A 14,390-nucleotide genomic window follows, 5' to 3' on the forward strand; every position below is an offset into this window, starting at 1 on the left:
ATTTTTTTGTTTTTGTCCGGGACAACAGCTGCAAGCCATGGCTGGCGTATATTAAAGATCACCAGGGAGATAGAAAGACTGAACTTTATTTAATAGCAAAGTTCAAAACCTTTCTTCAAGGGCTTTCTTCTTTTTTTTAGATTTCGAGAAAGCCTTCGACAAAGTATCGCATCGTTACCTGCTACTATAACTGTAATGCCTTAATTTAGATCCTTGTGTGCTCACTTGGATCAGCAGTTTTCTATCCAATCGTCTCCAGTTTGCTGTCGCCAACTCCCATTCATCCACTCTTTCCCATGACGGTCAGGTGTTCCTCAAGGTACTGTTTTAGGCCCCCTTCTTTTCCTAGTTTATATTAATGACCTGCCAAATAACATGTTATCTAACATACGACTGTCTGCCGACGATTGTGTGATATACCGCTCCATAAATAACCCATCAGATGTTACCGTTCTACAGAACGACCTCCTCAAAGTGCAAGAGTGGTGCGACACCTGGCTCATGAAAGTAAATGTCAATAAAACCCTTTTAGTCTCTCTTCACCGCCGACGTAACTACTCACCTCCCAACTACCCCCTTTACGGTTGTCCCGTAACTCAAACCGACAATTTTAAGTACCTGGGTGTCCATATCTCCAGTGACCTATCCTGGCACAGCCATATTGCTAATATAGCTAACTCAGCCAAGCGCGTCCTTGGGTACTTACGGCGTAACTTTTCCTTAGCTTCCGTTCCGTCAATCTAATTGCCTGTATGTCACTTGTCCGACCTAAAACAGAGAACGCAAGTTTTATATTCGATCCTCACCAAACCAACCTGTCCAATTTACTTTAATCTATTCAAAATCGCGCCTCACGCTGCATTCTTTCAGAGTACTCATATCGCGCTAGTGTAACTCGACTAAAATCTCAACTTGAACTCCATACCCTAGCATCCCGTCGTCAACTAGCTCGCCTTTCTCTTTATCATACGTTTTTTCACAGCTTGCCACCGAACAACGCACTCACCCACCCAGCCCATCGTTTATCCCGTCACAGCCATCCCAAAGCCGTCTACCCCCAGCGTGCCCATAACACAACGTTCCAAAAATCATTTTTCCTGCGTACTACCCTAGACAGGAACGACCTTCCCGGCCATATCGCTTCACTTGAAGCTCTTAAACAATTCAAGACTGCCATCGAATATCATTTTTTTGTCATAACTTCCGTACTACCCGCCCACCCCTCATGTAATCCCCTAAATGGGGCCTTTGAGGACTTAATAAATGAATGAATGAATGAATGAATGAATGAATGAATGAATGAATGAATGAATGAATGAATGAAAGAGCCCGCCCTCAAGCGTTCCCTACAGGATGAAGGAGCCCTCCCAGGAAGGCTTTTAACTTTGCTAATACATAAAGTTGTTTGTCTTTCCGAGTCCACTGAATGAGAGTGAGAACAGACGATCAAGAGGATGGCGTCTTAGCAGAAGAAGATAGCGTCGAAGGATCACGCTCAACGCGGAGCCGCAAGCACAATTTTTACCGAAGGCAAAAGTTGCAGATATTTCTGTCGGAGCTTTACTGGAAGGAACAGCAGAGGGAAGGCATCTTAATCCATCTCTTACGCGATCTTAATACAGAAATGCCTTACATTTGTCAACATCTCGCACTGCGTGGTCTTCTGAGGACAAACATATACTAGCCCAAGAGGAGGAGGAGGAACGAGCTTTTGTCATATGACAAAAAGGGTAGGCTTAGAGGTTAGCGATAACGTTTAGAAAGCGTGTATGCCCTCTCGACGGCTCCAGCTGACTTGAAGTCCATGTTTTTTGGCGGCCTCCAGGGCCCTACCCTCTATCCTTAGTTGTATCTACGGCTCAGAGCTGCGCAACGCAGTCTCCCATTGGCTTTGGTTTGAGATTTGGAGGCTCAAAGGTGATTGGTCTTCTGTGCGTTAGAACAGGATGTGACTGAGGTTTACTTTAGAATGGTTGCGGGCATTTCAGCGGGAATTGTATTCTGCCGTATACACGAGGCTGTAGGTAGTGATTTGGGAATGTACCCGTTTGAAGTTGACGCCAGGCAACCTGCCCTGCTTTGGTGAGGAATTTTTGTGGAATTGTGTATTTGAGTCGATCGTCTCGATAGTGGAGGGGGATTTCATGGTAGGTTACTGTGCTCTCTTACGAACCAGGGTCACAGGTCACTGTGTGCCCTGTTGACGAATCCTCGGGCACATTCGTGAGTTGCCGTGCTCCCAAAAGCACCTGGAAGGGGAAGCTTAGTTATTGTGTTAACCTGGAAGAAGGGCTTGTAAAAAGGAGACGAAGAAGTGGAAGAGGTAGCAGGCGATGAAAAAAGAATAGGCTCTATAGTGCCGCGAATCTTTGTAGTGTTTGTTCATTCTTCAAAGCTGCCGACACTCCGCTTTATAGCTTTGGTTGTGATGCAAGACGCGCCTAGATTTATCTCCATTGATCGCATCCACGCGGAGTCGCTTCTACATTGTTCCAGAATGTTCTAGTAACTTTGCAAGCTTTATCTCGAAACTTCCCTACCAGCTTTAAAAAGAGCACGGCCGAGAGCGGCGGGCGTTCTGTTCGACGACCGCTGAGCTTCCCTGTTGCTACGCCGCCACCGAGTCATTCAGTTCTTTGCGGGCGCAAGTCAGCCCAATTAAAGAGTCTCATTTAGAAGCCATTCTCGCTGTTTTCCTGTTCGCCGCACAGCAGTCACCACTACGTGAGAATAGTATACATGAACAGAGTTTCTTAATATGACCAAGGGGGAAAGCAAGTCACACTGCTCACGGAGAGGCGCAGGAGTGCCTAGAAGGTGAGGGTTAGTATTTGGCTTGGCTACTGTGGGGCATTAAACGGGGATTCAGCCAAACAATGCGACTCTTCTTGCGGCAACCCTAGAAGAAATGTTGTGAAAGTTTCCATACCAGCCTAACAGTTTAGTTAAATTTATGAATGAAGTGAAAAGTGCACTATTAAAGTAATTTCACCTGCGCCCAGAGGAGAGCATCGTGGCGCACGAATGGCGGCGCAGCTGTCGATTCAGAAGCTGAATCCACGTTTTCAATCCAACATTAGTAAAGCCAAATAAGAAGCCCCGTCTTGCCGGCATGCCCGCGGTGGATGATGATGTGCTCGTTTAGAAACTCGCATAGAGGTGGCGCTAGCTTCCCCTCTAGGTAGCACTTAGAAATTCAATGGTATATATAAGAATAAGAATGGTGTACGTGGCTCTGACCAAGGCGGCGGTCAGATCTGTGACGCAGCGGAGGTTGCTAAGAATCTCCGGCTCCGGACAGGCCGCCATTGGAAACTGAACCTGGCAACGTTTAACGCAAGAACCTTATCAAGTGAGGCTAGCTTAACAGTGCTATTGGAGGAATTAGCCGGTATTAAATGGGATGTCATAGGGCTTAGTGAGGTTAGGACAGATGAGGCGTATACAGTACTAAAGGGCGGGCATGTACTGTGCTATCGTGGATTAGCAGATAGGTGAGAACTAGGTGTGGGATTCCTCATTAATCAGGATATAGCTGGCAACATCGAGGAGTTTTACAGTATTAACGAGAGAGTGGCAGCTATCGTAATTAGGCTTAATAAGAGGTACAAGCTGAAGGTGGTGCAGGCCTACGCGCCTACATCAAGCCATGATGACCAGTTAGTTGAAAGCTTCTATGAGGATGTGGAATCGGCAATGAGCAAAGTAAAATCACAGTACACTGTACTGATGGGCGACTTTAATGCAAAGGTAGGTAAAAAGCAGGCTGGAGACAAGGCGGTAGGTGACTATGGCATAGGTTCTAGGAACAGTAGGGGAGAGTTATTAGTAGAGTTCGCAGATAGAAATAATTTACGGATTATGAATACCTTCTTCTGCAAACAAGCAAACAGGAAGTGGATGTGGAAGAGCCCCAATGGTAAGACTAAAGGCTTCTTTTTTTTTTAGATTTCGAGAAAGCCTTCGACAAACTATCGCATCGTTACCTGCTACTCAAACTGTCATGCCTTAATTTAGACCCTTGTGTGCTCACTTGGATCAGCAGTTTTCTATCCAATCGTCTCCTGTTTGTTGTCGCCAACTCCCATTCATCCGCTCTCTCATGTCCGGTCAGGTGTTCCTCAAGGTACTGTTTTAGGTACCCTTCTTTTCCTAATTTATATTAATGACCTGCCAAATAACATGTCATCTGCCATACGTCTGTTTGCCGACGATTGTGTGATACACCGCTCCATAAATAACCCATCACATGTTACCGTTCTACAGAACGACCTCCTCAAAGTGCAAGAGTGGTGCGACACCTGGCTCATGGAACTAAATGTCAGTAAAACCTTTTTAGTCTCTTTTCACCGCCGACGTAACTACTCGCCTCCCAACTACCTCCTTTACGGTTGTCCCATTCGATCCCGGCCATCGCGGTTGAATTTCTTTGGAGGAGAAACTCTAGAGGCCCAGTACTGCGATGTCAGTGCACGTTAAAGAACCCCAGGTGGTCGAAATTTCCGGAGCCCTTCACTACGGCGTCCCTCATAGCCTCAGTCGCTTTGGGACGTTAAACCCCATAAACCAAACCATCAAACCGACAATATTAAGTACCTGGGTGTCCACATTTCCAGTGACCTATCCTGGCACAGCCATATTACTAATATAGCTAACTCAGCCAATCGCGTCCTCGGCTACTTACGGCGTAACTTTTCCTTAGCACCCCCTTCCGTCAAGCTAATTGCCTATATATCACTTGTCCGACCTAAAACAGAGAACGCAAGTTCTATATTCGATCCTCACCAAACCAACCTGTCCAATTTAATCTATTCAAAATCGCGCCTCACGATGCATTCTTTCAGAGTACTCATATCGCGCTAGTGTAACTCGACTAAAATCTCTACTTGAACTTCATACCCCAGCATACCGTCGTCAACTAGCTCGCCTTTCTCTTTATCATACGTTTTTTCACTGCTCGTCATCGAACAACGCACTCATCCACCGAGCCCATCGTTTATCCCGTCACAGCCATCCTAAAGCCGTCTACCCCAGCGTGCCCATACCACAATGTTCCAAAAATCATTTTTCCTCCGTACTGCCCCAGACTGGAGCGACCTTCCCGGCCATATCGCTTCCCATGAAGATCTTCAACAATTGAAGACTGCCATCGAAAATCAATTTTTGTCATAACTGCCGTACTCTCCGCCCACCCCTCATGTAATACCCATAATGGGACCTTTCAGGACCTAATAAATGAATGAATGAATGAAAGAGCCCGCCCTCAAGCGTTCTCCACAGGGCCATTGCACGAAGCAGCCCTCCCAGGAAGGCTTTTAACTTTGCTAATACATAAAGGTGATTGTCTTTCCGAGTCCACTGTATGAGAGTCCGAAAGGCTCAGCAGTCAAGTGCTTATGAACTACGTGCGACAGATCATTGCTGCCATCCTGTTTTGCCACGAGCGGGGGGTGATTCACCGGGACCTGAAGCCGCGAAACTTGCTCCTCGATCTGAAGGGCACGATCAAGCTGGCCGACTTTGGCCTGTCCCGCACTGTGGGCGTACCCACCAGTGTTCTTACTCACGAGGTGCTGACCCTTTGGTACCGGGCCCCTGAGGTTCTCCTGGGCTTCCTCTTCTACTCGACGCCCGTAGACCTCTGGAGCATTGGGTGCATCTTCTTCGAGATGGCCACCCGCAAGGTGCTCTTTCCTGGAGACTCCGAGATAGACCAGTTGTTTCGCATGTTCCGCATTCTGGGCACGCCGACGCCGGAGACATGGCCTGATGTGGTGAACTTTCCAGTGTACAAGACGACCTTCCCCATGTGGCGCGGAAGCGTGTTAGCCGACCTTCTGATAGACTTGGAAAGCAGCGGTGTCGACCTGCTCACCAGGATGCTTATCTACGACACCAAAAAGAGGATTTCGGCAGAGGAAGCCATCAAGCATGGGTACATCCCCGACTAGAACAAGCATAGGGAAGCCTGGGTCACTCGAGAGGGAACTGCCTACCTGCTGACAGCACTCCTTTACCTTCACGTTCATCGTAAGAGCATGGAGTTTTGGTGGAGCGGGGACAGCCTATAACGTGGGAACAGGTAGCATTCTGTTAGCGCTTGTTTTTGTGATGTCTTCAAAATAAATGTGTGCGAAACGGGTGTTCGGACAAGTGTGCATGTGTTGGTGTGCTTGTGTAAAATTCACGTGGCGCTTGCGTGAATAAACGGCGTGTTCTGCTAGCTTGCGTGTAGGATTAAAAAGAAGTTTACAAGGCTAAAAACTTGAAGTTTGCTGCTTTGTCTTGCACAGTGAAACACTATATGAGAGGGGAAGGTTGGGGGAGGGGGGGGAGAAGGCTGCGCATGTTAAAAGTCAGGTTCTAGTGCTTTGAAGGTTGAATTTTACTGTTTTAGCTGTTATTGGCACTCTCCTTTGGTGTGTGCGGTCCGCATCTGCACCCGGGCGTACGTGACCACGTGGCCACCATCACAAGAGAGAAGTATCATGGGTTCGTCGACTGGCCTCAACCGGGCCATTAATACTGCCGCAGGGGGGTAGAAGAAAGTTCAAAGAGAAGTGAAAGGAAAATGTGGAAATAGCCCCAGGTAACAGTCACCACCTGTGCCGAAGGAACTATGAAAAAGCCAGAAACCCTCACACACTCTTTGCCCACTGAGCTACCGCGGCGGTTAGTCGCGGAGCCGATCATCCTGAACGAAACTGCCAACAGACTCACATACTAACAGGCGTAAAAACGGGATTTTGTAGCGCAACACCTCAACCCACGAACACCAAAAGAGACTGGACAGGCGCTGTGTTGAAGTGTTGCGCGTCAAAATCCCGTTTTTAAATTATGAGCCAACTGGGCCCCAAACAAACCCTGCTGAAATTACGACAGACTGCACTGAAGCCTTCAGGCGCCTTATTGGTCCGCCAAGAAGGCACAACACCGCGCACGACGTCAGACACGTGCAGCTTTAGAGGGATTCCGGAGCCACCGTAACACGACTCCGTGTTCCGGGACACGAGGGACACCTTGGCAACGAACGGGCCCACGAGCTGGCGAGCAAGGCTGCACTATACACCGCTTCCAGCGCGGGGACCTGACGGCGCCGATCATGCTCCCGAAAACTTTGATGAAGAAGGGTGACGGCGCCATCAACGAAGATGAAAGGAGCTTCTCTTAAACACTCGTAAATGCGGTGACCCCACACCGGCGGGTTTCCCACGCGGGATTTGCCACGCGGAAACGGTCTGCATACGCCTACACACACAACGTCGTCGCCGCAGGCGCAGAACGATCCAGCACCAAGAACAGTGACTGCTATCTAAAAACATCACCACCATTAAGGTGCTTCGCTTGCAGGCATGAAGAAACCGTCACGATAAGTCACCTCGTGTGATAGTGCCCAGGCCTTGAAAATAGCAGTCCGCAGCACCGCACCGTGGAGACCGGATTCCGCCGCCTGGGCGGCATAGAGAGGCACTGGGTGCGTTGTGGCGCTTCGTATGCGAGACGAATGCATAGCCTGCCACTATAATTTCCCCACCCCTCATCCTTTGCGGCCTCAAGCCATCCATGTAACCGGTTTTTATTTCAATTGTCACACAACCCAAAGCGCCAACGTGGTTGTTCAGTCGCTGCGAGTCCAGTGTCATGGACGATGCGTAACGATGCGTGAGAACGCTCGTGCTCGAGACGCACGCGGCGCTGCTGGACCACCAACTTGGAACCTGAGGATTCTGACGCCTCAGGGAAAGAGCGTTAGTTACAGGCCTCTACCACCAAAAGCGGGAATGATCCTTCCCTCCTTATGGAGTAGACCAGACCCCTAATCCCTCGCCTGATTCCTTGGAGGCGGCTTTGGGCGGGTTTGGACAACCAGCTACAGAGACTGATCAACTGCACCTGACCCATCGTCATTGCAAGCGGTGCCTCGGACTGAGGGCTCCGACCAGAAAAAAATTGTGCAACCTCTTTCTTATGCAAATAAAGTCTTTCATCCGTCCATAATCTTTTACCAGAGCTTCAAAAGCGCGCAAGGCAACAACGAGGTGCCGCTTGCAAACTAGCGGCTCGTGAGGACCCTAAGGTGCGGGCTCGGAAACTAGCATGACCCCAAGGTACGAGCTTGGGTCGCGGCGTGCAAACGCAAATAACGCCACGACCTCAAAGTTAGCGGTCGCGAAGCGCAGCAATGACGTTACGTGCGCGAGTAGCCCGACGAGCGGGAAGGACGGTGTGAAGCAATGAATTCGGGCGAGCGTTTCCAAGCATTGACATTCGCCACATGAGGGGATGAGCTCTGGGCGATCTTTTTCTGCTAAAGATACTCAGAAATGCTTTTCGGAGTTCTAAACGTTTGTGGAGGGTCACTTGCGAGGTGGTCCCAACTACATAACGCTGACTTGGCAATTAGGGAATGGCGGTGGTGGCTTCCTTCCGCTTAGACGATCAGAGGACGCATTCCGAGTACGTTGTGGCGATCATTTATTTCCGTTTCCGCGCATGTCCTAAGCCGACCATGCAGGTTGTTGCGAACAGCGCTGTTAAGTCGCAACGAAAAAAATCGGATGTTATAGACAAGAATGTGTATTCCAATTCCAGAGAACGAGGTTGTTGCGTTAGGGATGTTGGCTGACTACACTACAGGCCTTCGGTGGCCGCATCTGGCTGTAGATGGCCAGTTGAAGTAGCCGGGCAGGGGTCGCAGGAACATCAGCCGCTGTGAATGTTTTCTGGGGCCTCACTTGACGACCATCAACCTTTTCGGTACCGAGTTTTTGGACAGAAAAGCGGTAGGCATACAAATAACGCGTGCAGTTGAGGGTGGCCTCAATCGCCGGGGGCTGACGCGAAAATTAGGTGGTCTTTGTCAAGGAGCAGTTTCGAGGTGTAAAGAAAGCTGCTGACAAATGGCGAATAGGAGGGCTGGTCGTATTGTGACCAGCCATTGGTGCATCTTAGCAGCCAGTTTTTTTTTTTTTCAGGCAGGGTGCTCAAGAGAACTTTACGTACCATAAGTTAAAACTGAGCACAAGTCCAAGATGCAAGCCGTTCTTTTTAGGAACAAATCTTCGAATGATGACCATGCTGCTTAGTTGCATGCAAACAGAGCTACTTAAGCAGAATAAAAAAGCACAGAGAATATATGGCAAGTCTGTTATGTTTGCATTCAGATATGTACCAACTAGCCCATTTCAAAACATGATGGCAATGTGCCGTGGTCTGCAGTGTCACAAGCGCGCCGCAGATGTGTAGCGGTGGGTGGAAATGCTTAACACGAGTAGTGACCATGCCATCCAGCGGATGCATTGAGACATTGAGGCGGCATGTGCCAAAAAATCTGCGTTGGGTCGGAGACGATGGAAGCCTCGGCATGATGAGGACCCAGAAAGATGGCGCACATAGAGGTATTGCGGCATTCAAAGCAGTGGCGTAAAATAAGCGCTGGCCACATGACCGGTGAACTGGCAGCCCCGATCGATTCATTTGCTGGTGAGCGGTTTGGTGAACAGGCTGGCAAGCATTGGTAGTTAGCTGTTGTGAAGCTGTGAATCAAATTTGGAGTGGTTAGAGATGATTACTTGATCGGTAAGCTGTAGCTGTGGTGGTGGGGTTTGCTAGTTGGCACCACAAAGCGAAAATGGGTTGAAAAAGCAACCTGTTGCTTTTGATATATTTCATATGGTACGTACTCACGGTGGGGAAGTGGTCTGAGATTGGTGTAGAGCCCGCGAAAATAGATGGAAAACATATAAATGAAAAGATAACGGGGATTTAGCAAAGAATATTTTTTTAAAAGGTAGTGCTTTCCTCAAATATCTTTTGTCACCGCCTTCCTCCCCCTTACCCCGACCTATATCTGTGCAATCACGAAGACAAAAACTTTAGTAAAAATCGAGGCGCTGTTATATTACAGGGCCTTTTTAGATCCGGTCTTGGTGCAGTTGCAATATTTGCTTTATGTCATTGTCTAAACTAAGTTGTCTACCAAGTTCGTGGCCTGAGTGAGCTACATATGTCCGAAGTAAAGAAGACATTTTGTGTTGCTGACTCTGGCAATGGACCATTTCACTTAGCATAAAAGGGCATCACCACGAGACCCTAGCTTAAGAAAGTATTTTTTTGCAGAGGCCGGCGACTGCCTTTGTAAGCGCTCAGGTGGGGACAATAAAAATGTAGCTTACTTGGAAGTAATTGTTGTTTTTTCCATGTGCGTTGAAGCCCTTTTGTCCGTAAAGTCGGCGATGTCCGTCGTGGCAGCAACCCAATAATTTATTGTGCCTGCCAAAGTGTTAACGAGCTGTCCAGCAAAAAAACTGCCCGTGCTTTAATGTTGCTTTGACTTGTTACTTAAATCAGTGACACTCCATCTCGAACGTATGCTTAGAGGTTCAGTTTCGCTTCCTTTCGTTCACTCTTGCGAACAGTTTTCTTCTGTTCTCATTTCTGCGCTCGTTCGTGTCCTGTACATATATTACCATTAGAGGTGTCTGGTCACTCTGTTGAATCTTGCCTGTGTTACTCTTTCACTGTTACTTTTTCTTCGTTATTACAAAACTTTTGGCAGCGGCATGCATTACCGTTTAAGCTCTGTACATGCACGGTCCACCAGAATGAAAACGAAGTGGACACACAGGCGCTGGATCGCAAGGTAAATTAAATTAAGGGCACAATACTGCCGCTTGTTTGACGTCCGTTCAAGACATATGCAGGCTGCTTTCCACATCACCCGGGTACGCTTCAATTCGTGTGTGCACTTTACTGCCGAAGATCCCACGCCGATAAAATTCTGAAGGTTGCCGCTTGATTTTATCGCTTGCTTTCTTTAAATGGATCTGCAAGATGCGATAGTTGCGCTGATGGAACGCAGAAAGACTGCTCGGACGGTAGACTGCTGCTGTACACTTGAAAAGATGGTGCATATACCCACAAGGGCGACTGGCCAGATAGCGAAGAATTCAAAGCCTAATATTAAGAATGGGTTTTAAAGGAAAAATAGAAAGAAAAAGATTAATCTACAAAGTAACCAATCTACAGTAATCTACAACTGACTTGAAATGAACACGAACTCAAGCCCAGAAAAGACAACGCGATCTACCCAGAGGACTATGAGTCACAATGCGAACACTGTGGCATAGACGCGGAGCTATACTACATGGTTTGGGCCTGCCAAGACAACAAAGAAATAGAAAGGATAGAAGAGCCGACTATTGAGCAGTGGGAGGAACTGCTGTCCAGCTTAGTCCAGAAAATTCATCAGAAGCTGACCGAAAGGGCAAGAGAAGCTGCGAGGTGCAATGGCTTCACGGAGGCTGGGGGGGGGGGGGGGGGTTAATTGGGGAGATAAATACGTTTTCCCCGTTTTACCGCGGCTGATCCACTTCAAACCCGCGGGGACCCCACCCCGTGGTCGCGTACGCTACCGAGCGCATGCAGACCACGCCTGCTGGCAACAAAATACGCTGAGAAATCGAGGACGTCCGACTCACCAGCACGGTTACGTGCCAGCGTTCGCCCACGCTAGGGCAAGAGGGAAACTCCGAGGCCGGGCAGGACGAGCTGGCGGGAGCAAGTTCCCACCACCAGGCACCCGCCGGGCGAGAGCGGAGCGCCGCGCGACACGTTCTAACGCGGTCAAATTTCGGCCGCCTCCCCGTCGGGCGCGCGCAGCAATCATGCCATCGATGGCGCTCATGTCGCTTAGAAGCCGGCGCCCTCAAGAGTTAGTTAAAGTAACTAACACGACTAAAGAGGGTGCATTGCGGGGAAGCAACACGGCAAAGGAGGGTGCATTGTGGGGAAGCCAACCACAGGGGACGAGGTCCCCTCAAGGCCGACCACCAATTTTAGGTGTAGTTAAAAAATGTTTACATCATCATCATCTGCAAATTCAAACAGGAGATGCAAAAGAAACACGAGTGTGCAGGAAGAAAACGACGCTCTTGACACTCGGCGCGAGAACACATAATCACACGCAAAAAAGAAGAGAAATAATGGCAAACTATTCGTAAGTAAAATCAGTCGGCTTCTGTTTCAGACGGATTCAGGCGAATGTAGCAAGCACAACTTTACTAAAATTAAAGCAGCGACTGTTGCAGCATTTTACTGGGACTGCCAGCAGCGCGTTCACTTAACGAGTCCGTCATCTACACAAGAACAGCCCCCCAAAATTTGAGATTAAGCCAAACTTCTTTGCTTTCACTAACGCCAACATTCGCGCGCGCTTTGTGCCTTGGCCCACCCTTGGCACTTGCCGCCATCATCCCGAGACCCCGGGAAGCAAGACTAAATTCTATTTACGACGCGTATAAATTCTCGCTCCTCTATTTTTCACAGCCTGCACGACAATCCAGAGACAAAGGCGAGTTCATCCCTCGACTCACATTCCTCCGGCACTTGGATTCTGACCTGCTGCCCGTCGCGGTAAACAAAGCGGCAACGGGAGACACTGACCGCCAGAACTCGCCGTACAGAGCAGCCGTCGGACGCGACTCCTCGAGTCATGAGCGATGCTGCCCCGACCCCAGTGGCCCTTCTACGAACCTCCGATGGCGGGTGCTTCGCCGTGCTCAAGGAGAACCTCAGCGCCTGCAGGGAGTACTTCGACGCGCTCTTCAACGGGCCGCTGTCCCAGGCGAGTCGAGGTGACTTCCTCATACCCGGCGTGAGCAAGGAGGCGCTGAAGGCCGTCGTGAATTACGCGAGCGTCGGCGACGCGGCGATCACGGCCGACAATGTCGAAGACCTCACCGTCGCCGCGGACCAGTTGCTCGTCAATGGTCTGCTCAGTGAGTGCTGTGCGTTCATGTCGCGAAACGTTGACGTGGAGAACTGCGTCATGGTCCTCGAGATGGCGCTCTTCTTTCACCTGGAACCATTACACAAGCAGGCGCTCCGTTTCATGCTGGACAATTTCGAGTGGGTGTACGCGGACAAAGGCGACTTCCGCAGGCTGAGCCTGCAGAACCTCGAGAGCTTGTTGGCGTCGGACGAGCTCAAGGTACAGAGGGAAGAGGTCGTCTGGGAAGCCACAGTGTTCTGGATCAAGGCGAGTCTTAAAGAGCGCACAATGTGCTTAAACAGACTGCTGCCGCACATCCGGCTCTGTCTTATGAACGGGAGCTACTTGAGAAAGGTTGCCATGCGGAACTCGCTCGTCTCCAACGACCCTCTCTGCAAGACGATCGTCAAGCGCTGTCACAGGATTCAGCAGTCAAAACACGACGCGCGCATTTTAAATCCGAGCCGCAGCTTATTCGTGCAACGAGTGCCAGCTGATATCATGTTCGTCTACGGCGGGGTTCACCGCGGATATAAGAGCAACACCTGGGAAGTATACGACCACAAGGCGAACGAATGGAACACTGTGGAAACGGACTTCAGGCAGGATCAAGTCTTCGGCCAGCAGTGTGTCTCTGTGGGACACAGAATCTACGTCATGGGTGCCGACATCGCCAATCTGAGCCCGTTCTGCTACTGTTTCGACGCGGTCTCCGTAAAGTGGTTGCCCATAACGCCCATGAAGCATCTGCGGGCGTTCTTTGGCATAGCTGTTCTCTATCACTGCGTTTACTGTATCGGCGGCTCGCCCAACGGGATCGTCACGCTTGACACGGCCGAAGAATACGACACGGTCACGGACTCGTGGCGAACTATAGGTCGCATGACCCACCCTCGGCTCGGCGCCAGCGCCACCTCTTGTGCGGGACGTGTCTACATAGTGGTCGGTCTGTCCACCGAAGACCTACTTCGGTCCGCAGAAGCATATGATCCCGTGACCGACAGGTGGACTGTGATAGCTCCTATGAAGACCGAACGGCTCCTCCACAGCCTGGTGACGTACAGAGACAAAATCTACGTGGTGGATGCCCTATCGTGCAAGGCGAACATCTGCGAGGTCTACGACCCAAAAAATGGCATGTGGTCCAAGGGCTCCAAGACCTTTACGGACAAGGTCGTGGCGGTTGTCCTGGACGACAAGATCTACGCCATCGGCGAGGCAAACCAGAAGGACTACAAGCGCTGCCTCGAGTATTTCTCGGGCGACGACCGGAAGTGGCACGCGGTTCCGGATTACGCGCCTCCGCGGTGGTTTTACTCGGCCTGTGTGCTCAGGAACTTGCCTAATGCCAAGGACTACATCAACAGGCCTAACCACATGGGCTCGAAATTTGCTTGCGCCGTGTTGTGAAACCTCGGAGTAGGAAGAAATTCAATGATAAGTTAAAACGTTCTATATAGCGTTTCCTTTTTTTTTATCGCAATGATGCATTTAACGCCTACATTTGCGGTTCTCGGCGTCAAAGTGATGGTATTTTTTGTTTTTTCCGGGCACAACAGCTGTAAGCCATGGGACGTATATTAAAGATCACCAGAGAGATAGAGAGAATGAACTTTAT

The 14,390-nt window shown here is 49.6% G+C and overlaps 1 protein-coding gene and 1 pseudogene across 1 annotated transcript; both read left to right on the plus strand.

Moving 5' to 3' along the window:
• Window positions 1-4,102: 4,102 nt before the first annotated feature.
• LOC149358944 (cyclin-dependent kinase 1 pseudogene) lies at window positions 4,103-5,951 on the plus strand (annotated as a pseudogene).
• Window positions 5,952-12,493: 6,542 nt separating this feature from the next.
• On the plus strand, window positions 12,494-14,182 carry LOC149358945 (kelch-like protein 10). Its single transcript, XM_089568942.1, has one exon. It carries the CDS (start codon window positions 12,494-12,496, stop codon window positions 14,180-14,182), a length of 1,689 nt encoding a protein of 562 aa, XP_089425068.1.
• The last annotated feature ends 208 nt before the right edge of the window (window positions 14,183-14,390 follow it).

This window comes from Amblyomma mixtum, chromosome 2 (assembly GCF_055824585.1).
Source record: "Amblyomma mixtum isolate Tamu chromosome 2, ASM5582458v1, whole genome shotgun sequence".
Taxonomy (NCBI): Eukaryota; Metazoa; Arthropoda; class Arachnida; order Ixodida; family Ixodidae; genus Amblyomma; species Amblyomma mixtum.